Below are 27967 nucleotides of genomic sequence, written 5' to 3' on the forward strand. Positions count from 1 at the left end.
CATAAAAGGGAGACCTGAGACCTTCTCCAAGTTTTTGAAATTCCAGCCTGTCAGCTCCTTGTTGGGAGTGATATGAAGGCAATGGGAACACAGTTAGATCCATACCCCATATAAAACCCCCAGTTACTGGGGGAGGCCCAGCGGGATGAATGTCCAATTAAGGCCTGCCCTAATTGGGAAGGGAATTAAGGGAACACCCCCCGCCCCCCCCCCCCAGACGAATCTGCAGCCTGCCTAGGGCTGGAGGCGGAGCTGAGCCCAGTGAGCACCTGCCAGCGCCTATCACTGGTGGAGTCTGTTTTAGAAGTCACTCCCTGGAAAGGTGCTGCTTGCTCACTGTCTCCAAGGGCCGGCTTTTAAGACCAGCACCCACTGGCAAAATCATTATCCCTCTAATAAGAACAGGCTGACCTGATTGGATTTCCAGTGCCCACTCTCCAAGCAACATGTCTCAGCCCTTGGACTGATGTGACCAGCATTTGAGTCTGTGGAGAATGACCTCAGAGTCCCAAGGTTCCAGATGAGTCTAATCAAAGCTTCCCACTCATCTCCCAGCACGAGAGGTTCCCAGTGAAACTTTTAACAGTTAACATGTACTGAGGACACTTCATATGCCAAGTACTGTTCTATGTGCTATAAATATTTTAGCTCATTTTCACAGAGAGGGTTCATTATTTCCATTTTATAGACAAGCAAATGAAGGCAGGGAAAAAGCAAGGGGCAGAACAGGAAACTGGTCTCAGGCAGTTTGACCCCAGAGTTAGTGTGTGTAACCACTGACTTCTCAGCCTCAGGGAGATCCTCGCTCTGTGGATTCCTGGAAGCAGCACCCCTGGCTTCTTCCCCCTTATGGTGAGAACTTATGGGGAGAACTCTTGGTTTTGGAATGAAACCAACCTAGTTCCAATGGGGCACTTCCACTATTAGCTGTGGGCTACTGGGCAACTCGTAAACTTGCTAAGCCTCCCTTTCCTCAGATGTAAAACCAGGACCAGTTGGCAGTGGGAGAGTGCCTGGGTATTGGAATAAAACCCAAGTTTGACCCCGGCTCAGCAAATCCTTAGTAATCCTATGTCATGCTCGCTAGCCCCTCTAACCTCAGCTGGAAAGGGAACCACTCTTACCGCAAGGAAGGCATTGTGTGGGCCCTGGAGGAAGTGTTTTCTCCGCACATAAATGAGCTGCTGCTTTGGTAAGCGTCGTGATGGGCTCTCCCTGGGACAGGTCTTCTCAAAGCCAGGATGGAGGAACATGTGTGGTCACACAGGGAATACAGGGCACAGCGGAAGGTGAAATAAGGGCCACGGTTTGCCAAAGCCGGGACAGGCAGGCAGGACGTTCTGGCGGTGAGATCAGCCCTCCTCGCCTTTCTCAGCCTGGCTAAGCCAGCACCGACCTGTCGCAGGCCCAGGGTTCCAGCTGGCCAAGTGTCTGACTACTGACTCCGAGCTACGAGGGCAGAAAGCATCCTGGAGCCTGATAAGGCGAACAATCCTGGCTTTGTTTGGAAAGATTTGTCCCTGAGTTTCCAGTTGGCTTCTATCTATGTCTCAACGTCTCTGACCTCTTCAGCCTTAGAGGAGCTAAACTAGAAGGTTCAGGTTCTTGGGGAGGATGAAGCCGGGGACACGGAGACCCCCTAAACCGCCTTGGCTGGGATCTCGGGCGGCCTGCGACGGGGCGGGGCGGGCGTGCAGCAGCCGGGGGCTCTGGGCGCGGGGACATTGGCCGCCTTTCGGGAGCGGGGGACCGTCTGAGGTTTTTCCCCCGCAGCCCGGCCGCCTCTTTTCCTCGGCGCAGCGGGCGAGGTCACGATGGGCTCATTAAGCCGGCGGGTAAGTAGTGCCCCGGCGGCGGCCGCAGGCGGTCCTGGAATGTGTGAGGGGCGTGATGACTGCAGCGGCCGCCGGCCTTTTTGCGCAACACCTTCCTGATATATATCAGCGCGCCGCGCTCCACCTGGGTGCCTGCTCCGGTCCATTACCTGCGCAGAGAGTGCGGGTGAGTACCGCCGCTGGGATCAGGGCGCTTCCTCCTCCCTTCTGGCTCTTGAAAGAACCTTAATTCACTTTTAATTTACTTAATTCTTTTAGATCTCCCTCTATCCTGACCTCAAGGAACTTCGCTGGCTTTGGGCTTGGAAGAGAAAAACAACCTCCCCCAAATTTTCAGATTTTTCTTTTTCTTCTTACTGTTTCTACTTATTGTTGCCGCTGTTGTTATTGTTTCAACTCCTATGACTACACTCTTAGTAGTGGCATACTTGGGGATTCTAAAATAATAGATGTTTGGGGATTCCTACCCCGTAGGAATCAGGACTAGTGGGTTCTCTTTTTGGTCATTAACTAGCTGTGTGATCTGAGGGAGGTCCCTGTGTGCCCCTGGACCTCAGTTTCTCCCTCTTTACAAGAAGGGGAACAGAATGGTCTGCCTTTTCTGCTGTCTTTTCTTCGTTGAAAATTCCAGGTTTGGGTGGCTGTCCGGTGATGCCGTCCCTCCCCCAGTGTGACTTCCACGTGCTACTGTTCTGGTTTGCAGGGTTATTTATCTAAAGTGACTTGCAAGATACAGTCCTGGTTTGCTGGTCCCATCAGGGCAGGCAGCATCAGACAATCTTCCGCTTGTCTTTGGAAAACAGAGCCCACAATTTTTCAGTGTTTTCGGAGTCAAGGTACCAGGCTGGCGGGCTGGGGAGATGTGTGCAAGGTGTGGTTGTGTTGGGGAGCTCAAGCACCTCCAGGTCAGAAAGGGAGGCATGTGGAGTGGAGTTAATTCAGTCTTCAGATGCCCTGGGTAGCTGGTACTGAGGTGAAGAGAGTCTCTCCTTTTCCCTTAATGAGGAGGCAACTTTCTCAAACTTGTTGGTTTCACGGAGGTGGCTTGTGGATTTCATCACTTAGAATCCCCTCTTCCTGCCTGTTTAGGTTCACCAAGAGATTTGTGTTAGCTCTGCTTGCTCCAGCCCTGTTTGACTTTTTCCTTTCCTGGCCCCTGTGCTGGAATTCTTTAACCTGTTGTCAGTTGAGTGTTCTTGAAAAAGTTGTGCCTCATGGCAGTAACCATTGTTTCGGATTGTTAAGTGTGTTTGAATCTCTCGCCCGTGCCAGGCCAACTAGCTGATAACGATCTCTTCTCTATTTTTGTAACTTTGAGAACTGCATGCTCTGTAAAGGTTTGGGTGTCCAAAATCCACCCTCCAAAATCCACCCTGTCACTCAACTGTTTCACTGAAACAAGTCCCCAGTGGCGGGAGGATGGATGTCTGGGTTATTGCTGTTAGACACGAGTCAGACATAAATGTAGCCTGAATTCACTTTAATGAAGAAAACATCTTCTCAGGATCAGTGATTTAGAATAAAATTTTCATTTTTAGCTACCTTCCACCCCACCTTCCTCCTGCCTTCCCCCCAACTCCACCCTGGGGACAGAAAGGCAGTATCAGCTGGGAGTAGTCAGGGCATCCCAGAGAATTAATTCATCCCAGTGAATTTAAAAATGCAAAACAGTACAGAAAGAAGGCTGCAAAAAGATTGCAAGATGTTTATAGATGCTTATCTTTTATAAATTAGCCCTTTTAAACCTCTGCCCCCCAAAATTACAAAATAATTGATATGGTTAAAGTTAATTGCAGGATTTATTTTAAAATATCATAAATACAGATTGAAAGCACACTGTGAGGGAGGGTGTGGTTTGGTAAGAGGGCCTTAGGTTAAAGCAGCAGGGTAAACATCTTTTTTTTTTTTTTTTTTGCAGTATGCGGGCCTCTCACTGTCGTGGCCTCTCCCGTTGCGGAGCACAGGCTCCGGACGCCCAGGCCCAGCGGCCGTGGCTCACGGGCCTAACGCTCCACGGCATGTGGGATCTTCCCGGACCGGGGCACGAACCCGCATCCCCTGCACTGGCAGGCGGACTCTCAACCACTGCGCCACCAGGGAAGCCCTAAACATCTTTTTAAAATCCTATTAGTGCATATCTTCCAAAGTCTAAAGCCATTCATCAAGGTAAAACTGAGCCAATTGATTCTCTGTCTCACATGCTTCCCCCCCTCCACCACCGTGTTCTCTGGGGATTATTTTGCTTTGTGATGGCTAGAGGAAGCTGAAGGAAAGTAACCACTGCCCTCTTGGGAATTTCTGAAGTCTTGGTCATTCTTTCAAAGTATAAGGTAATATTTCTTGAGAACATTGGAGTCAGAATACCCAAGCTTGAGTTGTCTCTGAAGGCTTAGTGCGATTTGAAGCAATTCATTTCTTTGTGCCTCGGTTTCCTTTTCTGTAGAATGGGGATAACATTGGTACTAAGGTATAAATACTTCAAGCAAATGGACAGGAATACATCAAGTGCTTGTGAGATTAAACAGGTTAATTTGTGAACAGGGCTTACTGCAGTGCCTGGCACAAATCACTCAATAAGTATTTGGCTGGCAGACACTGTCTGCACTGTCCTGCGTGCTGGGAGCTCAAGGTCATTCTCCCTGTGCTTGTGGAGGCCACAGCCCGGTGGGAAAATGCCTGCGTATTGAGGTCTCTCAGCAGGAGGATGCCCCGTGCCTCCTTCCTCCTCTCCCCACTTCTTCAGATGGCCTTGAGCTGCTGCTGTTCGGATCGCAGGTGGCCCCAGAACAGGTCCTGGTTGGAGAGGCTCAAACAATGCAGACCATAGGGGTTGGGTGACTTCCAGGTGCCCTACATTTCCCTGCTGCCCAGGTCTGAGAAGGCTGAGCAGTTTATTTTCCTTGGCCTACAAGAGTTCCTCTTGGCATTGGGTACACATGTGGATGCAGGAAATTGAGCCAAAAGAGTTATCAATACAGCCAGCTCAAATTATAGGGAGGAGCTTGGGGCGGGGGCAAGGGAACAGATGTGCAGTCATAGTCACTAATCTTGTGCCTGGGCAATAAAAAACACTCTTCTGGGTATTAGTACCAAACTGCCAAAAGGGGTGACTTTACCCTTCTCTGCTTTTGGCAGGTAGCAGGAGAGTGCTAGAGTACAACCTTGGGGGAAGGCGGGGAGAGGGAACAGCTGAATCCGAGGAATAGGGATGGGAGAAAGCCTTTGGAGGGGAACACAGGCTCCAAGGACCCCTCGGGCCCCCAAACCCCTTCCCAAGGGAATCGGGTTCCAGACAGGCTAGTGTCTGCCACACCCCTGGGAGTAGTGGCCTCAGATTCAGGCTACATCTGTCTGGCCAGTGCCTACTAAAAGTCTTGGCATATGCCGAATTCAGGCCTCTGGTATGCCTGAGCTTTTGTAGGGAATCAGCAGCCTGCTGTTAGAGCATCTTAGCTGGCATTTCCATCTGTCTGAATGACTAGGCAAGAGTGACCCCTGCAGAGGTGTGGGCCCAGCCAGCTATCTCAGACACCTTCAGAGCCCCCATTGAGCCTGGACCTGAGGCGCCTTGCTGCTCTGATGCGGCCCAGAGCATAACTGCTCCTTCCTGTCTTGGCACGTGGCTGAGAGTTCTATTGAAAACCTCTCCGGCTTTGGAACCAGCAGTCCTGGGTTGAAATCCTGACTGTCCCTAGGTAGCTGTGGACTTTTTTTTTTTTTCGGCCTTGCCATGGGGCATGTGAGTCCTTAGTTCCCTCAGCAGGGATCGAACCCACACTCCCTTCATTGGGAGCGCAGAGTCTTAACCACTGGACCACCAGGGAAATCTCACTGTGGGACTTTTGAAATTTTTCTGTGCCTCAGTTTCTTTGTAAACTGGAAAGAAGACTTCCTTATTATAAGATTTAATGAGGTCACAGACCACATAGGACACTCCCCATGGCAAAACAAACGTTAGATCCTTTTTTCTTAGGTGCTTTGGATTCATTTGTCAGCACAAATATTTACCGAGGTCCACTCAGCTGTGCACTGAGATGAAGAACTTATGCTCTGGGGCAAAGTGGAGTTGAGGCTGTTCATTGTTTGGGATGCAATTCATTTCACAAAGTTCTGAGTGTTCACTCTGCCAGGCACTCTGCTCGGGGCCTCACCTACACTCATTAATCAATTAGTCTCACAACAGCTCAGTGAGTATTCTCCCCATTTTTGAGATGATGAAACCGAGGCTCAGGGTCACACACAGTGAGTCACAGGGCTCTGCAAGGCCCTCACCTACTGCATGGTTCTCTCTCTCCCAGTGCTATGTGACAAGCGCTAGGGTATCAGCGTACTGAACAGCTGTCTAGTCTCGGGACTAATCATGGGCCGTTTGCTCCAAGCTCTCCTTTACTCCAAATCTGCAGGGTGAGCCTACTTGGAGCATTGGGGCTTTGCTGGCTGGGGAGTCAGGGGGAATGGGGCTCCACAGCCACGCTGCCTAATGCAATGGTTGGGTGCCAGGTGGCCTGCATTTCCCCACTTGCCAGGTCCTGAGAAGAGCAACTTGAGCCGGGGCGGGGGGGGTGTGTGTGTGTGTGTGGTGCGGGGGTGCGGGGGGGGGAGGGCTGGGAGCCGGCGAAGGTGGGGCAGCTGCCTCAGAATGTCCTGGGCTGAGTTAGATGACTCCTGGTTGCCTGCCCCTCTGGGGGACAGTGCTTCGGTGTGTGGACCTGCACCTCCTCTCCTTACCTGCAGGCGACTAGCACAGTGAAAGCCCAGTGAGTGATGGTGGAGTAGATGAATGTACCAGGAAATGAAGAACAATGGTCCCTCGGTGTCTGCGGGAATTGATTCCAGGACTTTCCCAGAGTCCCGTGTATAAAATGGTGTAATATTCGCACATAACCAATGCGATCCTCCCATATACTTTAACTCATCTCTAGACAGATTATTTATAATACCTAATACAGTGTAAATGCTATGTAAATAGTTGTAAATACAACGTAAACACTGTGGAAATAGTTGCCTGTGTGCTGGAAATTCAGCTCTTGCTTTTTGGAACTTTCTGGAATATGTTTTTTCCACTGAATGTTTTCCATCTGTGGTTGGTTGAATCCATAGATGCAGAAGCCAAGGATAAGGAGGGCCTACTGACCTGGATGAGGAGAAATGATTGCTTCATCAGGGAAAATTTGTAAAGGGGATTTGGGCTTCTGACAGATGGCTGAACTTGGAGTAGGGGAAGCAAGATTTCCAGGAAGGAAGAGTAGAGAATTTCATTAGAAAGTTGCCTTTGGTTCTTGGTGATGCTGATTAATAGTAAATGAGGACCCAGGACCTGGAAGGGAAGGAAGCCAGCACAGGGCTCGCACAGAGGAAGTATTCAAGGTGCCCTAGCTTGTGGGATCCCTTACAGCCATATTCTACTCCTTTCTGTCCAGTTCAGTGGAAATGGGTGTCTGCCCATTCTGTTGCTTGTATTATTGTGAATTACTTGGATGTCAGACCATAGACGTGTCTGTGTCTGTTTCTGAGTTCGCTAGACGCTTTGTTCACTTCTTAAAAGAAAATGATTCTGATCAGTCAGAAATCCAGTCACCAGAAACAGTTTAAATAATAACACCTTACTGCTGATGCGAATTTCCCAGGTGGTACTGCTGTGACATCCTGGTTGCAGCTTCTTGATACAGTTGCTCCATCCAGCAGATCTTGGCCAACCCAACTTGCATATGGTGATGAGGAACAGCACTCATCAGTAAGATTCAGGCTTGATTTGTTTCCTGGTCATGATCAATGTGGGTCTAGGACACAGCAAACCTTCTAGGGTTTCCCTCAGCAAACGCTATATGTTGACTCCTCCATTCACAAATGTACAGTACCTACTATGTGTAGTCTACTGAATGCTGGGAGGAAAATCCTAACAGGGTTTCTGCCCTCTAAAACTTAAATTCTAGTTGAGAAGGCAGTATAAGTGTGCATAAATGATAGGAGAACAACCCTAGGGTGAATTAAGATTATAAGAGAGAGAAAGATGGTAGAAGGTGGCAATTTCCAAATTTTTCCTTCAGAATGCCCCCAAGAGCAGAAAGGCAGATATTTAAATCCTTGGAGGTCTGTGAGTAAGCCCAGAACAGCCAGTTGCAAGCTCAAAGCAGTTTTTTGTGCTCTGTTTTCTTTCCTTAATTTTTAATTATACATCTTGCATTTTGTACTATAATATGTCCATGCTCATTTTAGTATGATCCTTGATAATCACACAAGGTTTACACTATGTCAGTCACTGTTCTGAGAGCTTTTAAAACATGACACACTTGATCATCACAATAACCCTTCATAGGATTAGTCAAATGTAAATCATCTACTGGTCACATTATTTAACATTCCCTTGCCCCAATTGTGTGGGTTAAAGCAGTGCTCCAGGAAGATATGTCTGTCACAGCCAAGGATATTGGGGATATGGCCCATAGCCTCACTGACAGGTGGAGAGCTGTGTTTAAAAACTGGCTCTGTCACTCACCTACTGGGTGACTTTGAACAAGTTGCTGAAATGTCTTGGAGCTCCAGTTTTTTCCCATTTGTAAATGGCAGTGCTCACCACCCCTTTCTTGCCTAAAGACTAAATGACATAATATGTGTCAAGCACCAGCACAGCCCCTGGCACCTCTTTGGTACTCATTAAAGTGAGAGTTGTTGTTATCAGAAATCAATTAAAAGGTATTGCAGTAATGTGTGATGGAGTGCCAGGTGAGTCACACCGGTAGGACACATGCCTGAGTGGCTTCAGGAGACTCTGGATTCAAACTGACCTGTGTCCAAGGCTCTACCATGAGGGACCTTGGGCAAGTTATAAGTCTCCTTGTGCTTGAGTTTCTTCATCTGTATCATGGGAGAATAAAAACACCTCCCCGAATGTGTGGCAGTGAGGTGGGGCACAGCCTGGCTCGATAAGTATTGGCTTTTGCTGGCAAGGCAGGTCCCAGCATCCTGCTCAGAAAGTGCACGAGTCCTGTTGTGTGTCAGGCCCTGTGCTGGGTGCTTCTTAAGCTGAAAGGAAAAACCTGGCCTATGCCTTCCTGGAAGCCAGTGACTGCAGGATGTTCCCTGTGATCACAGAAGTATGTGCCGTGCACTGCAGCTGCGTGGGGAAAGTCGAAAATTTCCCTGGGCCAAACAAATTCATGAAATCCTCTCATGATGGGGACTCACAGAATCAGCTTCTTTTAACTTCTAGCTTTGTCAGTATGAGTGACAGTAACAATACAGGTGTCCTGAGCCATTTTACCTTTGTGGGTTTGGGGTTAGGCTGCATCTCTTAAAAGAATATGGAAAGTTCAGATAGAAGAAAATAATCACAGACAATCCTATCACCCTCTCTGAACCCCATGGAACATTGCTGGTTCCTTATTGAGATCATACTGTGAATGGGACATAAATGTGCCTTTTATTCACAATTCATCTAAAGCATTTTCCTGGGTTTTTTGTTTTTTTGTTTTTGGTTTGTTTTGCTGGTTCTTTATAGCATTTTTAATGGCATGCTATTACGCTGCATGGATGTACCATACTTAATACAATAGTTTCCTGTTTTTATTTTTCACTCTGTAAATTATAGTGCATTTTGGCCTGCATCACATTCATTCATCAACCAATATTTATTGGGCACTGTCAATGTCCCAGGCAGAGCTGTAGACGCTGAGGATGCAGTTATGAGTAAGACAAAGCCCCCTTTCTTGGTAGAGCTTACATTCTGGTAGGCAGGAAATAGATCTATTGAAGAAAAATAGGAAAGGAAACGAATAGACAAAGGTTCTGGGAAACCCTCTCGAAAGAGATGATCAGAGCAAGGCAGGTAGTTTTGATTTTCTGAGGAAAAAAAAATGTTCCTAGTTTCTTCTTTTTTTTTTAAATTTTATTTATTTTTTTATATAGCAGGTTCTTATTAGTTATCCATTTTTCCTAGATTCTTAATTCCTAGAAGTGAAATTATCGGGTCAGAGATGTTTGAAAAGTGTAGGGCATTTGAGGCATTTCGCCAACTGCTTTCCAGAGCTTCAGCTGTGCTTATTTCACTGCATCTTCTCCAGAGTGACATATTACACTTAAATTTTTATTTATTTTTTGCTAATTTGATAGTTGAAAGTTATCTCACTGTTTTGGTTTGCATATCTTGGGTCGCTGATGAGGCTGAACTCCTATTCTGTAATAAGTATTTTAGCCACTTGCACTTCCTTTCCTGTGAATTGTTCGTTCCAGTCCTTTGGGCTGCATTGTCTGATGTGTCAGGACAAGGACTGCGAGTAGTGGGCGTCCTGGCTTGTCGGGGAGCCAGGCTTCCTCTCCATGGAACCGAGAAAGCCTTTGTTGAGAAAATGGGTTATGAGGAAGTCTCTATCAAAGGCTGGGAAGAATGTAGTTCTGACAAAGGGTCGTTAATTCAGGCAGCATAGCCTAGTAATCATTGCTACTATTTACCGGGCACTTTTTAGGCATCACTATTAATCTCATAACCCTGCAAAGCATGAAGAACTGTCCCCATTTTATAGATCGCTCAGAGGCATAAAGGGACTTGCCTGAACACACACCCACTGAGAAGCGGCTCCTGTGGGATTTGAACCAGATCTAATGTGTCATGCTTCTCATAGAAGACCCAGTAGCAGGTAAAGCAGGTAGAATGTGTATGAGCGTATACATAGACGTTAAGTCCACTGGATGAGGTTTGGCACAGATCTGCAGTTGAACTTGTCCCTTAATGAGCAGCAGGTGGGGAGACCATTGGAGCGTTGTGAGGACTTGGTGGTACCACAAGTTGATGAAGATGAATGGGTCCGTGTTCCCTTTCAGACTAAGGGAGAGAGTCAAGACAGAGGCCAAGACAGACATTAGAGCAATCAAAGGAAGATCAACTGATGTATATAGATTTGTGGCTTTGGAAAAATTGGAAACAGTGGTTTGACTTAGTGACAGCCTGGGTGAGTGATTGAGGGAGGCCTACAGAGGTGTGAAATATGGTGCTTAAGGGTCCATACTCAGAAGGTATAAGGACGAAATCCCTTAACTCCCCCAAATCTTTGCAACCACTGGACCTTCTTGTCACAGAAACTGAGTGTGCCTCCTTTCAGTGGCTAGTTCTGTAAGCTGTTTTCCCATCCACAGACCATGGCTCCTTGGCCTGAGTTGGAAAATGCCCAGTCTAACTCTGATAAATACATCGAAGGGGCCGCCGGTCAGCAGTCCACCACACCCGCAAAAGGCAAGGAGACTGGCAAAAGTAAGTGCCACCCCTCCAGCCCTGGGCTGGCCCCCTGGGAGGACACCAGGAGACCCAGGCTTGGTTCCTCGTTCCTCATGGTCTTCACTGCTTGTTTGGGCAGATGACACCAACACCTCTGTCACCAAGATTGAACTTCTGCCCTCTTATTCCACCACGGCACTGATAGAGGAGCCCACAGAGGTGGAAGACCCCTGGAACCTGCCCGAGCTTCAGGACACAGGGATCAAGTGGTCAGGTAAATGAGGCCAGCTGGGGCAGGCGGGAAGGGGCTGCCCGTCGGCAAGGGATTGAGGCTACTAGCTTCACAGCGTCACCTCCTTCATGTCAGCCTCTCCCTTCCATTGTTTAAGCAAAGGTCCTGGCTAGGGGATGCCACCCAGGTTAAGAGTCAAGCATCCTGTGATGACCGGGGGATGTTTTTGTTCTTTCATTCATTCATTCAACAAATGTGGGCCGGCACTGGGGTTATAACCAGGCCAGACCCTGTGCTGCTCTTTATAATCCATTTTGTGCTGAACCCAGGTACTGTCCAGTGCTGCAGATGCAGCAGTAAATAGATGAGGCCCTGCCTCTGAGAGCCCCGGGGGTTGGGGGAGAGGAGTCCCCTCACCTAAATGTGGGCATCAGGGAAGGCTTGCAGAAGACAGACTATACAGACAGAACAGCTGGGGTGCAAGCAAATGCTGTACTTCTTTTCCAGGCAGGGTGTGAGGTCTGTGCGGATCAGACAGCTGGGAGGGTAAAGGAGCTGGGAGGAGGTGAGAACCACTTTACAAGTGAGTGTCGAAAACAGCCACCAAGGAGGTAGCCTTCCAGGATGTATGAGGGCCCAAGCCCTCCCAGATGGAGGCTGTGATGGCTGCCTTGCGGCCACTTTGTAGAAAGTATTCTGTGCGGTTCTGAAGGTGCTTAGGACAGCCATTATCTCTGACCCCACCCTTAGCAAGGGGCAAGTGCTCTTAACGGCTTATCAGTGACCCTGGTTCAGCCCAGCACAAGCATGTGCCCTGCTTGGCCTGTGTGTGCCCCAGGGCCCACTGACCCCTCCTCCCAGAGCCAAATGCTTTAGAGACATTTCACCACAGGTTTCAATTAAATGGAGTACAGTGGTAATTGCTTTGAAAACTGCAGCCGTGGACACAACCTATCTCTAGGTCTTGTGATCCATAAGATTACAGCTGCCTGGCTGGGAGGGGAGGTGGGGGAGTTCCGAGCTCATTGTCAAACTTCTCAGTGTTGCAGACACTAAAAGCCTCCATGCCTTTTCCCCTCCCCCCAGAGAGAGACACCAAAGGGAAGATTCTCTGTGTCTTCCAAGGGATTGGGAAATTTATTTTACTTCTGGTATTTCTCTACTTCTTCGTGTGCTCCTTGGATGTCCTCAGCAGTGCCTTCCAGCTGGTTGGAGGTATGGATGGAAGAGGTCAAAAGTCTGGGTTGGGGGCGGTGTTCTCATTGAATTTGGTTTGGAAAGTCACAACTCCAGCAGGCCCTCTCCAGCTGCAGCCTCCTGGAGTATTTTAGGACTGGAAGCCACCTCAGATCATCTTGTGAAGTCATGCCCCCATTTTACAGAAAGGAAAACTGAGGCCCATGAAAGAGCTATGACTCGCTGGCTGAAGTGCCTTAGACCAGAGCCAGGGCTAGAGCCAAGCCCAAGTGATCAGCTCCGTGTGTTTGTCTATGAACACTGGACAGGAAGCTGTTTGACCTAAAGGTTCATCTGAGGGATCCCTACTGTCTTTGGGCTTCCCCACCTAAGGGGATTATTGAATAAAAGTATTCTTAGGCTAAAGCCACTGCTAAAAATCAAAGCTGGCCCTTTGCTGGAGAAGGATAGGGGTCCTGTGCTAGGGGATCTGCATTCAGAGCAGTTGCCTAAACACCTCCCACAACTGAGTGTGGCTATGGAGGGTGAGGGGACCTGGAATGTAATCACCATACATTTGGTCACCTGTGTATCCCTGATGGGCGGCAACAGTAAGAGCCAACACTTTGAATGCCTACTGAGGTAGGCACTTCCAGGGGCATTGTCTTAAACATTCCATCCCAAAAGTCCTTCCCACTTACAGAGGAAAAGGCCAAGGCTCAAGAAGGTCACCGCCCTGCACTGAGTTTCACAGCCATAATTGCCATAGTGGGATTTAAACTCAGATCCAGTGACATGGAAGACCATAGGTTTCTGCACCCTTTGGTGCCTTTCTTGAGAACTCATCTTTGTGACCTGGGAGAACTGGGAAAGTGTGAGGAGCAGACCGACTTGCTGGATGCCACTCTGGTCCCCCTGGTCCAAGGCAGCATCAGTAAGGGGATTTGCACTCTATCTCAGACAAGTCATTCCACTCTCCATTCTCTGGGCCTCAGTCTTTTTTAAAAAATGTATTGGAGGGTGGATTGATGGTCCTAGAGGCACATTCTCAAAAAGGACACTGCCAGAATTCAATTATAGGCTGGGGCTAAGGGCTGGGGTCTAAGAAGGTAGATAGAAAAGAATGAGAAGATTCACTTGGGTAAATCTTCTGAATTGGGAATACATCCCAGAGACAAGAATGAGGACATCAGGAGTTGCACTGGCACTCATCGGGCCAAGTACAGAGTTGAGGCCAGGTTCATGGAAAGAGAAGACTAGAGGGGGACTTGCTGATGAAAGTGGTTGAAGGATGGGAGGGTGTAGGGTGAAGGGACAAGAGGAACAGGGGTGGATGGGGAACTAGGTCACAGAGTCAGAGTCAGGGCATCAGAGAAGCACTGGGGAGAAGCCCGAGGAAGCAAGATGCCCAAGATAAGTCTGGAGGCTGGTACCTATGGCCAGCTGGTCTTGACCGAGACTTCTGTTAGTCAGCACCCACCTAACCCCCATCACGTGGCCATGGGTTTGTTTTTCAGGAAAGGTGGCCGGGCAGTTCTTCAGCAACAACTCCATCATGTCCAACCCTGTGGCGGGGCTGGTGATCGGGGTGCTAGTGACTGTCCTGGTGCAGAGTTCCAGTACCTCCTCGTCCATTGTCGTCAGCATGGTGGCCTCCTCATGTGAGTCCAAGAACCCATGAGCCCAGATAACATTTCAGGCATTTCCCTGTTCAGCTGGGGAGGCTGGGATTTACTCTGAATGTGTCCAGGCTTATCACCATTACCTTCTTGTCTAACTATGATGTGTTCTGCTTAGATCATAGGCAGTCTCCTGTTTCCCTTCCCATAACTGAGTCTGAAAATTGGCCCCAAAGCTTGAAGACTCAATTCTGAATTCTCTAGAACTGTGTTATCCTGTCCAGCAGCCACTAGCTACATGTGGCTATTTCATTTTATTTATTATTATTATTATTATTATTTGCGGTATGCGGGCCTCTCACTGTTGTGGCCTCTCCTGTTGCAGAGCACAGGCTCCAGACATGCAGGCTCAGCAGCCATGGCTCGTGGGCCTAGCCGTTCCGCGGCATGTGGGATCTTCCCGGACTGGGGCACGAACCCATGTCCCCTGCATCGGCAGGCGGGCTCTCAACCACTGCGCCACCAGGGAAGCCCCCTATTTCATTTTATTTAACCTTAAATTCAGCTGCTCAGCTGCGAGAGCTATATTTGAAGGGATCAGTAGTCATATGTGGCTAGCAGCTGCCATATTGGACCACATAGATTTAGAACATTTCCATCACCGCTGTCAGGGCTAAGAATAAAACCGTGTAATCACATCACACACTGGCTTTGGGGCAACTGAGTTCGGGGAGCTGACTTGAACCTGTTCAACATTTGCCCTGGCTAAGTTGAGACAGACCCTCTGGGGTGGACCAGTTTGAACTGGTTAATTTTCAGCCCAAACCATCATTTTAGCTAAAATTAACTAGAACTTTCGGGGTCCAAATTAGAAAAAGTTATTCATTACTTCTCCAAAATACTTTCATATGTTAGAACATGTGACAATATATTAACTTTGTTAGAAAAAGAAATTATACTGCCATAAATTTGCCATAATAAATATACAAGTCCTTACACATTGTAAGGTCTCTTTTAAGCTACCCTTGCATCTGTAATAGGGAGGACAGAGGAATTTAGAAAGAAACTTTTAAACTGGGGTCCACAAAAGGGCTATATGGAGACTCTGAATTCCCTGTAATTAAGTGCTGAAATTTTTTTTTTATTTCACACTGTTTGATTTTATTTTTAATCCATAGGAATTAGAAATTGAAACTGAACAATATTTTACAGAAAGTAAAATTTTTTACTTATTTTTTTATTTTTAATTTTTTGGTACATGTGCATATTTCTATAGTGAGCTGTCCACGCTTTTGTCAGATTCACAGCGAGGTGCAGACCCTAAAGAGGTTAAGAACTGATGCTTTAGGGGATTGCCAGCCTGAATGTGATCAGCTTGCCTTGGGCCACACCAGGAACATGGCCGAGCTGCCTTCCTCAACTTACTAACTTGATAACTTACTCTTTTCCACCCTCCAGTGCTGAATGTGCAGGCTGCCGTCCCCATTATCATGGGGGCCAACATTGGCACCTCCATCACCAACACCATTGTGGCGCTCATGCAGGCAGGAGACCGGAGTGAGTTCAGAAGGTAGGAGGCTCAGCATCAGCCTTTGCACCACCCATTGGGATTGACCAGGTTGTCCTAACGACCGTTAAACGTTAGAGCATGTTTCTTATCCCTAGACCTCTTTAGAAATAGACACAGTGGAGTATGGCTGGGGTTGGGATCACATACTTATCAGTTGATTAAACTCAGTTCCCTGATATGCAGGGCTGGGATAATAGTATCTATCACTGCTGTGTTGTCTAAAGGAGTTAACACAATCATGCAGATAAATGCTTATCAAGGTGCTTGGCACACAGTCAGGGCTGCCTGAATACAAGTCCTAGCTAGAAGCTTGAGCTAGAAGCTTGACCTGTGGTGTAAAACAAGGCCAGTTAGAATAGGATTTACTGTCTCAGTTAGAAATCATTATTACCTCCTAAAGCTTCCATTTTTGGCCAGCTCAACCCGTGCCACTTTTTCTTCTTCACTCACATGCCAATAAAAGGCAACATAGAGCCTTTGTGAATGTGTAAGATCTAAAAACGGGGCAGGATAAATACAGGCAAAGGAAACCCTTTTCTTCCAAAGTTTCATGCAAAAATTAAGCACATTTCCCAGCCTCTCTTCTAACTGGTGATGGGCTTTTTCCACAGCTTGTTAAAATAGAGAAGCAGTCCCCATCCAAAAAAACCAGACACTCTAAATTGAAAAAATACATGCCCCACAATGGTCATAGCATCATTATTTACCAAGATATGGAAGCAACTTAAGTGTCCATCAAGAGGTGAATGGAAGAGTGATGCACACACACACGCGCGCGTGCACACACACACAATGGAATACTACTCAGCCACAAAAAAAGAAAGAGATTTTGTCATTTGCAGCAATATGGATGGACTTGGAGGGCATTTTGCTAAGTGAAATAAGTCAGACAAAGAAAGACAAATACTATATGATATCACTTATATGTGAAATCTAAAAAATACAACAAACTAGTGAATATAACAAAAAAGAAGCAGATTCACAGATATGAGAACAAACTAGTGGTTACCAGTGGGGAAAGGGAAGGGGGAGGGGCAAGATAGGAGTAGGGGAGTAAGAGGTACAAACTATTAGATATAAAATAAGCTGCAAGGATGTATTGTGGGGAATATAGCCAATATTTTATAAGAGCTATAAATGGAGTATAACCTTGAAAAATTGTGAATCACTGTATTGAACACCTGTAGCTAATATAATATTGTACACCAACTATACTTCAACTGTGGCATCAGACATCATGAGACATCTTGGCATCAGACAGATGACTGGCTGGCTGGGGGTCAGCTAACACCATCCCTCATCCATGGGTGGCAGTGGATGTCCTCAGAGACATTCATTTTCCCTCAACCATGGCTAAAGTCTGGACCCTGATGAAATGTTCTGAGGTCTAAATAATAATACACATTACCCAGGGTGTTTGCTAATTTGATCTTCTCAAGAAGCTAAGCAGACTTTTCTATGCCCCATTTTATTAATATAGGAACACAAAGAGGTTAAGTAACTTCACTGAGGGGCATAGCTGGGACTCGATCCAGGTTTTCTTATTGGAAATTTTGGGTTCTTTTCACTGTTACGCTAATTTTTACCTCTGGATGTGTAAATATATGATCTGTGAAAGTGCCTGCACATAGGAATATAATTGGCCTAGCTCACCCCCTGTTTGGGATATTTAAATAGATTGCTTTCAGTAACATCTTTGGAAATGTGTATCATTCTTTCCTGGTTATTTTTTCCTGGATAGATTACTGTATCAGACACACCTATAAGGCTCCTTAAACATTTTGCCAAACTACAAAGAAATATTTGTATCACTTTGCATCAGCAGTGTATGAAAATGTCTTAAATCACCCTCTCCAGGAAGAATAAGTTAACTTTGTAAAATATTAGTTAAAATGGTATGTGAGGGAGGGAGACACAAGAGGGAAGGGATGTGGGAACAGATGTATATGTATGACTGATTCACTTTGTTATAAAGCAGAAAAAAAAAAAAAGACAGCAGTGTTACTGGAGAGAGTGACAAAAATGAGGAGGAGTGATCTACCGGGGGTCAGTACATGACTGCAAACAGGTGGGGTAGTGGGTAGAATAGACATCTGATGACATAAAAATCAAATCTTAAGAGGAGATGGTTTAGAGGTTGTTTTGGATATTTCTGTATGCAACATACTTGTTTTCATCTCCAGATTATCATTGATCTTTGTTTAACACATATTCTACATTTTTATTTGTGACTTAGATGAAATGATAGAACAAAATAAATCTAAGGATAGAGCTCCAAACCATGCCACTAGAAACCTCCCTCCAGGTTGATACTGAGCCATTAATAAACATCCAACTAATTATTGCTATGGTTTAATAATATAATTATCTTGTGCATCCATAAGGATGTCCAGTATTGTGAGGCAAGGCATGCCTTATTGAAATTTGATATTTTATATCAAGTTCAGTGTTTCTCAGCTTAGCATATGCTGCCCCTAGTAGTCCACAGATATCCTCAGAGGTCCTCAAGTTCCATATGAGAACTATTCTAGTGTTCTTTTATTTAAATTTTTTAAATTAATACAGACATATTCAATATAATTTGGATGACCTCTTTATAAGTTAAGACTGCTACACTTCTGTTTCTGGGTCTGCATTTATCCTCACACTGATACCAAGAAGTACTACTTTAATTGTTAGTTTAAAAAAAAAAACACAGAGGATGCCTTAATGCTTAAATGATGCATGCATACAGAAAGCAGGCCAAATGACATCATTGTATCCTCTGTAAGTGATGATTCTGCAGTGTTTCAGAAAAAAAAAAGGTATGTGAAAATTTGTACTTGCAAATAAATAAATTGCAAATTTCTTTTATTATTGGTGAAGTTAAGCATTTCCCCCTACATGTTTAATAGCTTCTGTCCCTCATGTCCCATCTTCTATTTGTTTTGGGTATTTCTTGACATGCAGAGTTTTTTAAAGGAACATTTTTTCATTGAGGGAAAAAAACTATAGAGTTTTTTTTTAATCTGGAGATAGGTAAGATGGAATTCAGGGGGAATCAGTGAACCTTCTCCAGTAGATGCAAATTGTGGTATATATTAGCTTTATTTTCTGTAGAGACTGTTCAAATATTTGATCAAAGTCTCAAGATCTTACAGTTAAGAATGCAATTGTGTAGAAGGCTCTGATGGTAACCTTCATACTGGCCCCCGCCTTTCCAAAAGGAAGGTCGTCTTCCATATGCATGATTTGAAACTGGTCTTAATGAAGTTTTCTCAAACAGTGCTCCGTGAACTAATAATTGCAGCCAAAACACATCTAGTTCCCTTTTCCCCAAGCAGGGCAAACTGTACTGTCTGATCTGGTGGGAAAGGTTCTGCTGGACAGTGGGAGACAAGGGTCCTGGACCCAGTGCTCCTGCAGTGGTCTTCAATTCCTCCGTGCTCACTGGCCTTTAGTTTCCTCATCTGCTGAATGGAGATCTTCATACCACTCACTTTGGGGATTGTTGTGAGAACAAAAGTGAGACTGTACACCTCTATGCACTCAGATAGGTGGCACCTGGCCGGTGATACAAGTGATGACCTGCCTAGATGGTGCCCAGTCGCTTGTTGACTAATCTGGCTCGGGATGGGGTTCCCCTCCTGCAGGGCCTTTGCAGGGGCCACCGTCCATGACTTCTTCAACTGGCTGTCTGTGTTGGTGCTCCTGCCTCTGGAGGCTGCCACCCGTTACCTGGAGCGCCTGACCAACCTGGTAGTGGAGACCTTCAACTTCAAGAATGGAGAGGATGCCCCAGAGCTTCTGAAAGTTATCACAGATCCCTTCACGAAGCTCATTATCCAGGTAACTCGTCTTTCTGCAGAGAGGGAAAGGCCCCAACACCCTCCCCTGCTCCCCACTCACTGGGCTGGGATGGAAGAGATGGATGAGGGTCTGTAAAAACTGCCCTTTGGCTGCCTCTGAAAAAAGCCAAGGGAGGCAGAACTTCAGGGACACCCGATGAGATGGAGTAATTAGCCTTTATTATCTCCTTGATTTCAACAAGTGTATCATCTTTATTAGGATGGGGGCAGGTGGCGGGGGTGAGCGCTTCTCTAGACTCAAGGACTCTCTACTGGACACCTGGGCACTTTGTTCCCACTACTGGCCTCAGCACCCATGGGCTCACTGATTAAAGTAGCACCCTGCTCCCAGCCAAAGAGGAAGAGTTTACTGCCTTTCCTTCCATCTCACCCCTCTGCTCACTAGGGTCTGTCCATATTATTGAAATAAATGAAAGAAGGCTTTGTGGATGTTGCCTTGGGGAGAAGGGGCCAGTTTGGACCTTGCCCTTTCACTCTTACCTTCTGTTTTTTTTTTCTGTCATTCAGTCATCTGATGAATATCTACTGCATGCTTCTTAGATACGGGTTCATTGTTCATACAATCATTCATTTATTGAGCACCCACTGACATCTGGGTGCTGCGCTCTGCCCTGAGAGTGCAGATAGAGTGAGTCCCAGCTCACCCTTTCAGTGCAGTTCACACCCTCACAGTCCGGTTCACATCCTCAGCCCCTTTTAACAGCTTAACATCTGTCCCACATCAGTTCTGAGAACGTGCTGACTCTCTTCTGTCCATTGCCTTCCTCAGCTGGATAAAAGAGTTATCAACCAAATTGCAATGAATGATGAAACAGCCAAAAACAAGAGTATGATCAAGATTTGGTGTAAAACTTTTACCAACATGGTAAGTTTCTGAGAATATTGCTGGGTGGGTGAACTCTTGTGTCTATACTTGATAAAGCAAGATCTTGCATTTAGATTGGGCATATAAAAGGTAAGGGGAAAGAAAAATCAGGGATTCCTGAAAAATCAAAACTAGCCAGTGAGAATCCTTAAGTTCTTGAATGCTAGATGGACAGACATTATACAGTAGGACAGACAGAACCAACCCACATCATGGACCCATTATTCCTGGCTTGTTATTTTCATGTCTCCTGGCTTACCTCTGGCTGCCTCCTTGCTCTCATTTATGGAGGGACCCATGGGAGCAGTGCATCATGCTTACGGTGCACGAATTGATATGGGTCTCCCCTGACGCCTCACATTTCCTGCCATTCCCCACCAGAAATGAGTGTTATGGACTGTACATAGCATTTCTCATGTTTGCCACCCAGACTGAGAGCAATGTCACCGTCCCCTCGCCTGACAACTGCACCTCTCCTTCCCTCTGTTGGACGGATGGTTTGCACACCTGGACCATCAAGAACGTGACCCACCAGGAGAACATTGCCAAGTGTGAGTGAAACTCACAGAGCATCAGCCTCCAGGACAGGCTGTCTGGGGTGATGATAGGTGTTTCCTATCTGTGTGGAGCCCCAGTAAATGAAGGAAAGAAGGGCAGTGAGATTCACTGAACACTAATCCTACACTGGCCAATGAGCTGTGAGCTTTCACAGCAGAGGAAACTAAGGCTTAGGGGCAGGGGACAGGCCCAAGGTCCCCCCGTAAGGGGCAGAACTAGGACTTGATACTCAGTTCCTCTGGCAGTTCCAGACGGATTCAGAACTCATCAACAGATACCAGAGTGCTCCTTCTGTGTGCTTCAGTATCTCTTTGGCAGTACCTCTAGGGAGATGACAGCCTGATTTGAAGGAGATGTGGGGCACACACAGAACACATTCACCCTCAAGTCATCAGTCCCTATGGTACAGCAGGCCCCATATGGCAGGGCTATAGCACTGAACAAAGCAGTGAGCTGCATGATGCTCCAGTTCTTTAAGAAGCTATACTGTTGCCTCTGGACTCTTTTATGGCCCTGACGTTAGTTCTTCTAATTATTTATTCCTTATATGCCCATTTGCACATCTTTGCTTCTCCTCCTCTCCGTGCACCCCACATTAATTCTGAGCCATATACCTTAATACTCCAGTTGTGTTTTACCTCACAGAATCAAGTGAACGTATCACCTCCCATGTTCTAGGTGCTATAATATCCATTGATATAACCATGTTTTTCTGGAATCATCATGGGGACACACAGGGGTTTTTAAAAAACACAAGGAGTTTTATAATTAACAATAGCTCCCACTCTGACTTGCCCATCCTACCCCACCTTGCTCCTCAAATACTTTGTTGTAGGCATCCTCATTATCATGAGTAAAACACAACATGGGATTTAGAGGCAGAAGAATGGGGCTGGAAACCTGGGTCTGCCCCTGGATTTCACTACATCTTCACCCTCATGAGATCCCATTGGCCAGAACATAGCCTCAGGGCTACACTTAGCTGCAAGGGAGGCTGGAAAGTGTGGTCTTTATTCTGGGCTAACTTGCTGTGTGTCAAGCTGACAACCAAGATTCTGTTACTCTGAGACAGAAGGATGCTGGGGAATAAGTAACAATCTGTGGCTGTCAAGGGTTCCATGCCTTCCTAACAAGGGCATGCTATGGTCTCTCCAGGTCAGCACATCTTCGTGAATTTCAACCTCCCAGATGTTGTTGTGGGCACCATTCTGCTGGTAGTCGCCCTGCTGGTCCTCTGTAGCTGCCTGATCCTAATTGTCAAGCTCTTGGGCTCTGTGCTCAGGGGGCAGGTAGCTGTTGTCATCAAGAAGACCATCAACACTGGTAAGCACACTGCCCCCCACTCTGGACCTTCTAGGGGATAGTGTCACTGTGGTCCCTCCAGGGGCGCTCCTTTTGATTCTCCTCTAGCCGTGGCCTCTGTATGGAGTTCCTCTCTGGGCTCTGATAAGTTGCGGAAGTTAAGATGCCATTCACCCTTGAAATCTTCCCTAGTGTCTTGGGTGGAGCCTGGGGAGAAAGCGCAAGCTTCCATCAGATGTTTGCAAGGTCCTGAGAGAGAGCCAGCTCAAATCCAGAGAGCTGTGAGATAGGCCTTCCTTCCTGGCAGGTTCCCTGTTTGCCCAGGACTTTACTGGGTCTGTCACGATACCTTAGGAGAAGGTTAACGGAAGTCCATCATGGTCCCTACTTCCCTTTGACTCTTGGGAAGAAAATGTGGTTCTGGATAAATACGTCAGCATTTTGAGGCAGCCAGTCAGACTCCACTGCTGAGAATGGCGTCCTGGCCAATGAAAATATACCCTGTAAACTCTCCCTGTGAAATGGGGCCGAGGATACCTACCTCTCCGGGTTGTCACGAGGGTGAGCTGAGTACCCGTGCCCTGGATGCTTGCTGGCTGTGCAGGGCCTGATCCTATGCTGGTGGTGCCGAGGGCGAGGTCTGTAGGGCTTCCAAGCTGCTTCATATCCTCACTGCTCTTTTAGGTGGAAACAAAGGTGGAGGGTATGCAGTGTTGGGAGACCAGGACAGAAGGAAAGATAGAGGTCTGAATGCTCCAAACGCTTTGTCGTTATTCAGCTGCTGTAGCAAATTCTTGTAGGCTGGGTGGCTTAAACAACAGAAATTTGTTTCTCACAGTCTTGGAGACTGGGAGGTCCATGGTCAGGGTGCCAGCACAGTTGGGTTCTGGTGAGGACCCACTTACTGGTTTACAGATGGCCGCCTTCTCACTGTGTCCTCACATGGAAGAGAGAGTGGAGAGGAAGCAAGCTCTGCCTTCTATAAGGGTACTAATCCACTCATGAGGACTCCAACTTCATGACCTAATCACCTCCCAAAGGCCTCACTTCCTAATACAATCACCTTAGGGGGTCAGGGTTTCAACATATGAATTGGGGGAGGGGGGAACGACACAAACATTCTGTCCATAACAGATGGGTTCAGCATTTAGAACTCCAGTGAAATGTACTTTTGTCTTCATAACACGTACCCACATCCTTGGTTCTACCATCTGAATATGCAAGGTGAAAGGACGCTGAAAATCCAATTTGCAATTTCAGACTTGGTATGGGGTGGGGAGGATTTTACACAACCTCAACCTCTGGCCCAGCCGTGCACCCTGGGTCCTGTGGAGATGCCAGCTGGGCCTCCAACCCATGCCTTCCCCAGAAGGATTGTGACGCATCTCTTATCCTCTGCGTTCCAGATTTCCCTTTCCCCTTTGCCTGGGTGACTGGCTACCTGGCCATCCTTGTGGGGGCGGGGATGACCTTCATCGTTCAGAGCAGCTCTGTGTTCACGTCTGCTATGACCCCTCTGATCGGTGAGTTTCTCCCTGGGTCTCCCTCCGGTCGACATTACCATCTTCTGTCATCCTCTGGGGCTGATGCTAAGGGCTTTGTATTTTCACCCCCCCCCCCCAGGTATCGGTGTGATATCCATTGACAGGGCGTATCCACTCACGCTGGGCGCCAACATCGGTACCACCACCACCGCCATCTTGGCCGCCTTAGCTAGCCCAGGCAGTACTTTGAAGAGCTCGCTTCAGGTCAGGAAATGCTGCATGGGGCAGGGGCTCTGTGGGTGGGATCCAACCCTATCCATGGTCTTGTATGCAGATGGTTTTTAACCAAGAAACCAAGCCAAGCTTTTCTCTGTTATGTCCAAAACTGTGATGTGGAGAAGCCATGGAGAGACAGATTTGAGAACAAAGCCATCTCCTCTTTAGAGTGGTAGTCAGACTCCCATCACCAGTGGTTGTTTAAACAAAGGTGGGGTGGCCACTTTACTAGAGGCAGAAAGGGTATTCAGGAAGCATAGATACCATTTCCCGTCTCCTTGCCCTCCTCTTGGTGAACTCTGACTGGGCACTGAGAAGTCACCTGTGTCTTGAGCCTGGCATTGAGAAGAGTCAGGGGGACCTGCCTTGCCTGGATCAACTAGGTGACCTTGGGCAAGATGACCTTTGGTGTTTGAATCACTGTGCCACCATTTACACATAAAGTGCCCTTAGGTGACCTAACCTTTGAGCATCAATTCCCTCATCTGAAAAATGGGAGCCATAATCCCTATCTCATTAGGATTATTATAAGGATCTGATGAGGCACTGTCTAAAGCCATGCTGTTGATAGAAATATAGAGTGAGGATAGAATATGTGAACCACCCATGAAATCTGAAATTTTTTAGTAGCCACAGTTTCGAAAGGTAAAAAAGGAACAGGGAGATTAATTTTAATAATGTGTTTGATTGAACCCATTATCATTTCAACATGTAATTGATCTAAAAATATGGTGATCATTTACATTCCTTTTTGGACTAAGTCTTTGAAATCCAGTGTGTATTTTATGTTTATGCCACATCTCAATGGAGAGTGGCTAATATATCGGACAGGGCTGGTCCAAAGCCCTTAGCATCATGCTTGGTACCTGGTGGGCACACCTAGCAAAGTGCAAAGTGCATGGCCTCTGGAGACAGGCTACCTGGGTTTGAATCTCATCTCCCACCTGTGTGACTCTAGGAAAATAGTTTGACCTCGTGGTGCCTCAGTTTCCTCCTACATGAAGTGGAGATAATGTTGCCAACTCAGGATATTTTTTGAGGATTGAAGTAATCCATAAAAGTGCTTGGACTTGTTGCCTCCCCCCTAGTAAGCGCTCTATAAACATCAGCTGCTGCTGCTATTATCTTTATTAACTGTAGCCATCTTTCCTTGTCTCTCCCTTCCCTGAAATAGGGCCACTGAGCCAAGAAAGCCAGCTATCTTGCACACCTTTCCTTCTGCCTCACCAGCTCTTAACTGCTCAGCTGGAAGCAGCAGGGTCAAGGCACTGGGTGGCAGCGGGCACATTCATGAAGTTCATTGTTAGATTTGGCCTAAAGGACTTCAGGCCCTGAAAAATGAGCTGTGATTCAGCCGGTCACCCCCCTTGCCCTCCCTCGCCCTCCCTCCCTTACCCCCCAGACACGTAGTAGGACCTCAGGTAATACGGGTCCCACTCTGGGCTGAGCTATGAAGATGAGGAAGACTCAGGCCTCCGCTACTAGACGACGCCATCTTCTCCCCAACCCCACCGTGCAGCAGACCCGTTCACCTGTCCAACCTCTTGCATTTCAGATTGCCCTGTGCCACTTTTTCTTCAACATCTCAGGCATCTTGCTGTGGTACCCAATCCCGTTCACCCGCCTGCCCATCCGCCTGGCCAAAGGGCTGGGCAGCATCTCAGCTGAGTACCGCTGGTTTGCCGTCTTCTACCTGGTCACCTTCTTCTTCCTGATCCCTCTGGCAGTGTTTGGCCTCTCGCTGGTCGGCTGGCCAGTGCTGGTGGGTGTGGGGGCGCCCATCATCTTTGTGGTCTTCCTGGTGTTGGTCCTCAGGCTCCTGCAGTCCCAGTGCCCGCGCGTCCTGCCCCACAAGCTCCAGAACTGGAACTTCCTGCCGCTGTGGATGCACTCGCTGAAGCCCTGGGACAAGCTCATCACCACGTTCACCGGCTGCTGCCAGAGGCGCTGCTGCCGTACCTGCTGTCTGCTGTGCGGCTGCCCCAAGTGCTGCCGCGGCGGCAAGTGCTGTGAAGACCTGCAGGAGGTGCAGGACATCCCCGTTAAGTCCCCCGAGGCTTTTGCTAACATGGCCATGGACAAAGAGGCCCAGGACGGGGTCCCCAAGTCCGAGGTGGATGCCTCGGGCACCAAAACCATTTCCAGCATCACAGCCTTGTAGGTAGGAGCTGCCTGGAGGCTGGAGGAGGGCCCCACCTCCACCTCTTCCTCCACCTCGGGAGCATTTATTCCCCGTTGAGAAATGACATCCATCCCGACTCTCATTCCCTGGCCCAGCGTATCAGCCCGCACAGCAGTTTCATCTCAGCCCCATGCTCCCTGGGTCTTCCAGGCCTGGAAAGGCACAGAACAACACTGAAAGAGAATTAGATAGTGAAACCTGGCCAGAGAGGTGATCACACCCGCTGCCACACACAGCTGGGTTGGTCAGTAGGACTTTTTTTTTCAGACCATCCCCTTGCAAAGGAAAAGCCCCAAGGGAGGAATTTATGGCAGGTTCTTTGTCAAAGGTGCATATACACATACACTTTTCTTTATTATGATCCAGCTCAGACTTCTCTCTTTTACCAAAGACCAACTTGAACCAAGAGCAGCTGCCCCCACGTGTCCCAGAGCAGCCCGATTCAGGGGAAATGGTGTAATTGTTGGGGACTTGGGTGAAGACCATAGATGTGGGCCCTTCCCCCTTCTCAGTGCTCCCCACGTCCCCTGTCAGGGTTTTCTCACCCGGGCAGGGAGGGTTAGTTCCAGTAGTTTAGCTGCTGTGCCCTCAAGTTTCCAGGATGGGAGCCACATCAGAGCTACAGAGAGGGTCTCAGAGCTTTGGCTCACCCGGAGCTCCGGTCTTCATAAGAAGATAGTGGTCCTATCCCTGAGCTGGCAGGTGGAGGATGAGAGCTGGGAAATGGGGAACATCTGGGGGAGATGTTTCATCTGCCACAAAGGACTCGGGTGCTTCTTAACCTGGCTAATTTAGAAACCAAACTGGCAGACATTCTGGCTAAAGCTTAGTGCTGATAAAAATCATCCCTGCTGAGTCCGGAATAAGATATGCAGGTTCTGAATCCCCTCCACTGTGCCCCCTTGAATCACAGGAAGCACCTGAGCATGGAACAGCTCTGTACCTCTCTCTGTCCTGTGCAAGATGACTATCCGGGTCAGCTTTCGGTGGTCAACTTATGTCCATACATCCACCCACCTGTCCATCCATCGAAGCCAGAACCTCTTTCCCAGCATCCTCCCATACTCCCATAGATAGAAGAACTTTGATTTTCTGCCCACTCTCCATGTCTGCAAAGCTCAAAACTGAGGGCAGAAACCAGGGCATGTCATCAAGTGGCGGTGGGGTCCTTGTGTGTCTGTGGGACCAAGAAGTGTGCTCCTTCTTGCCCCAGATGCCTTCTCTGTGCCTTCAAGAGCCCCCTGTGGTATGTACACCTCCTCTTTCCCTTGCTTCTCATCCTCAACAACCCCAGGTCTCCTCAGAGAGTGAGTGAGCTTCAACCGAGTCTGGGAAAAAGGGTCAGTGCAGACGTGCTCCCAGACCCTGCCCTCCCCCCATCCTAGCTTCTCCATCACTTTCAGAGGTAGTACCAAACTGAGCCTTCCCCTGACCTTCCCTGTGTAGATACGGATTCCCAAACAGAGCCGTTGATACTCTATATTTATATTCATGCAATGTACAGCATTTTTCATAAGTTATATAGTAAATAGTTCTGTGATTTGTGTCATGAAGCGCTCATTTGGAAACAAGGCTGGCTTCTACTAAGAAAGACCAACTTTGTATATTTTGTAATCCTGCCTTTTAAACTGCTTCTGCAGCCACACCCGTGTCACACGACCTGTAAATATGTAAGTTAAGCCTGGGCAGGGCTGTGGCCTTCTTTATACTCCCGATGATTTTTAAAAATTGGATCCTTGTACCTGCATTGATTTTTTTTTTTTTTTTTTTTTTACTGGTTGTGGGAAATGAAAAATAAAAAATGATAATCAA

At 47.4% G+C, this 27967-nt stretch overlaps 1 protein-coding gene across 2 annotated transcripts; it reads left to right on the plus strand.

Annotated features, from left to right (window-relative positions):
* Positions 1 to 1971: 1971 nt before the first annotated feature.
* SLC34A2 (solute carrier family 34 member 2) lies at positions 1972 to 27967 on the plus strand. 2 transcript variants are annotated; one of them, XM_082635539.1, is made up of 14 exons: positions 1979 to 2001; positions 3754 to 4001; positions 10965 to 11079; positions 11183 to 11317; positions 12362 to 12490; positions 13969 to 14112; positions 15529 to 15640; positions 19273 to 19468; positions 20258 to 20353; positions 20784 to 20904; positions 22067 to 22234; positions 23620 to 23736; positions 23837 to 23961; positions 25529 to 27967. In XM_082635539.1, exons 3-14 carry the CDS (start codon positions 10968 to 10970, stop codon positions 26132 to 26134), a joined length of 2061 nt encoding a protein of 686 aa, XP_082491665.1. In that variant the 5' UTR covers positions 1979 to 2001; positions 3754 to 4001; positions 10965 to 10967; the 3' UTR covers positions 26135 to 27967. The 2 variants fall into 2 exon arrangements, with proteins under 2 accessions (XP_082491664.1, XP_082491665.1); XM_082635538.1 differs by lacking the exon at positions 3754 to 4001 and having other exon boundaries at positions 1972 to 2001.

The sequence above is a fragment of the Mesoplodon mirus genome, assembly GCF_964341445.2.
Source record: "Mesoplodon mirus genome assembly, chromosome: 2".
Classification (NCBI taxonomy): Eukaryota; Metazoa; Chordata; class Mammalia; order Artiodactyla; family Ziphiidae; genus Mesoplodon; species Mesoplodon mirus.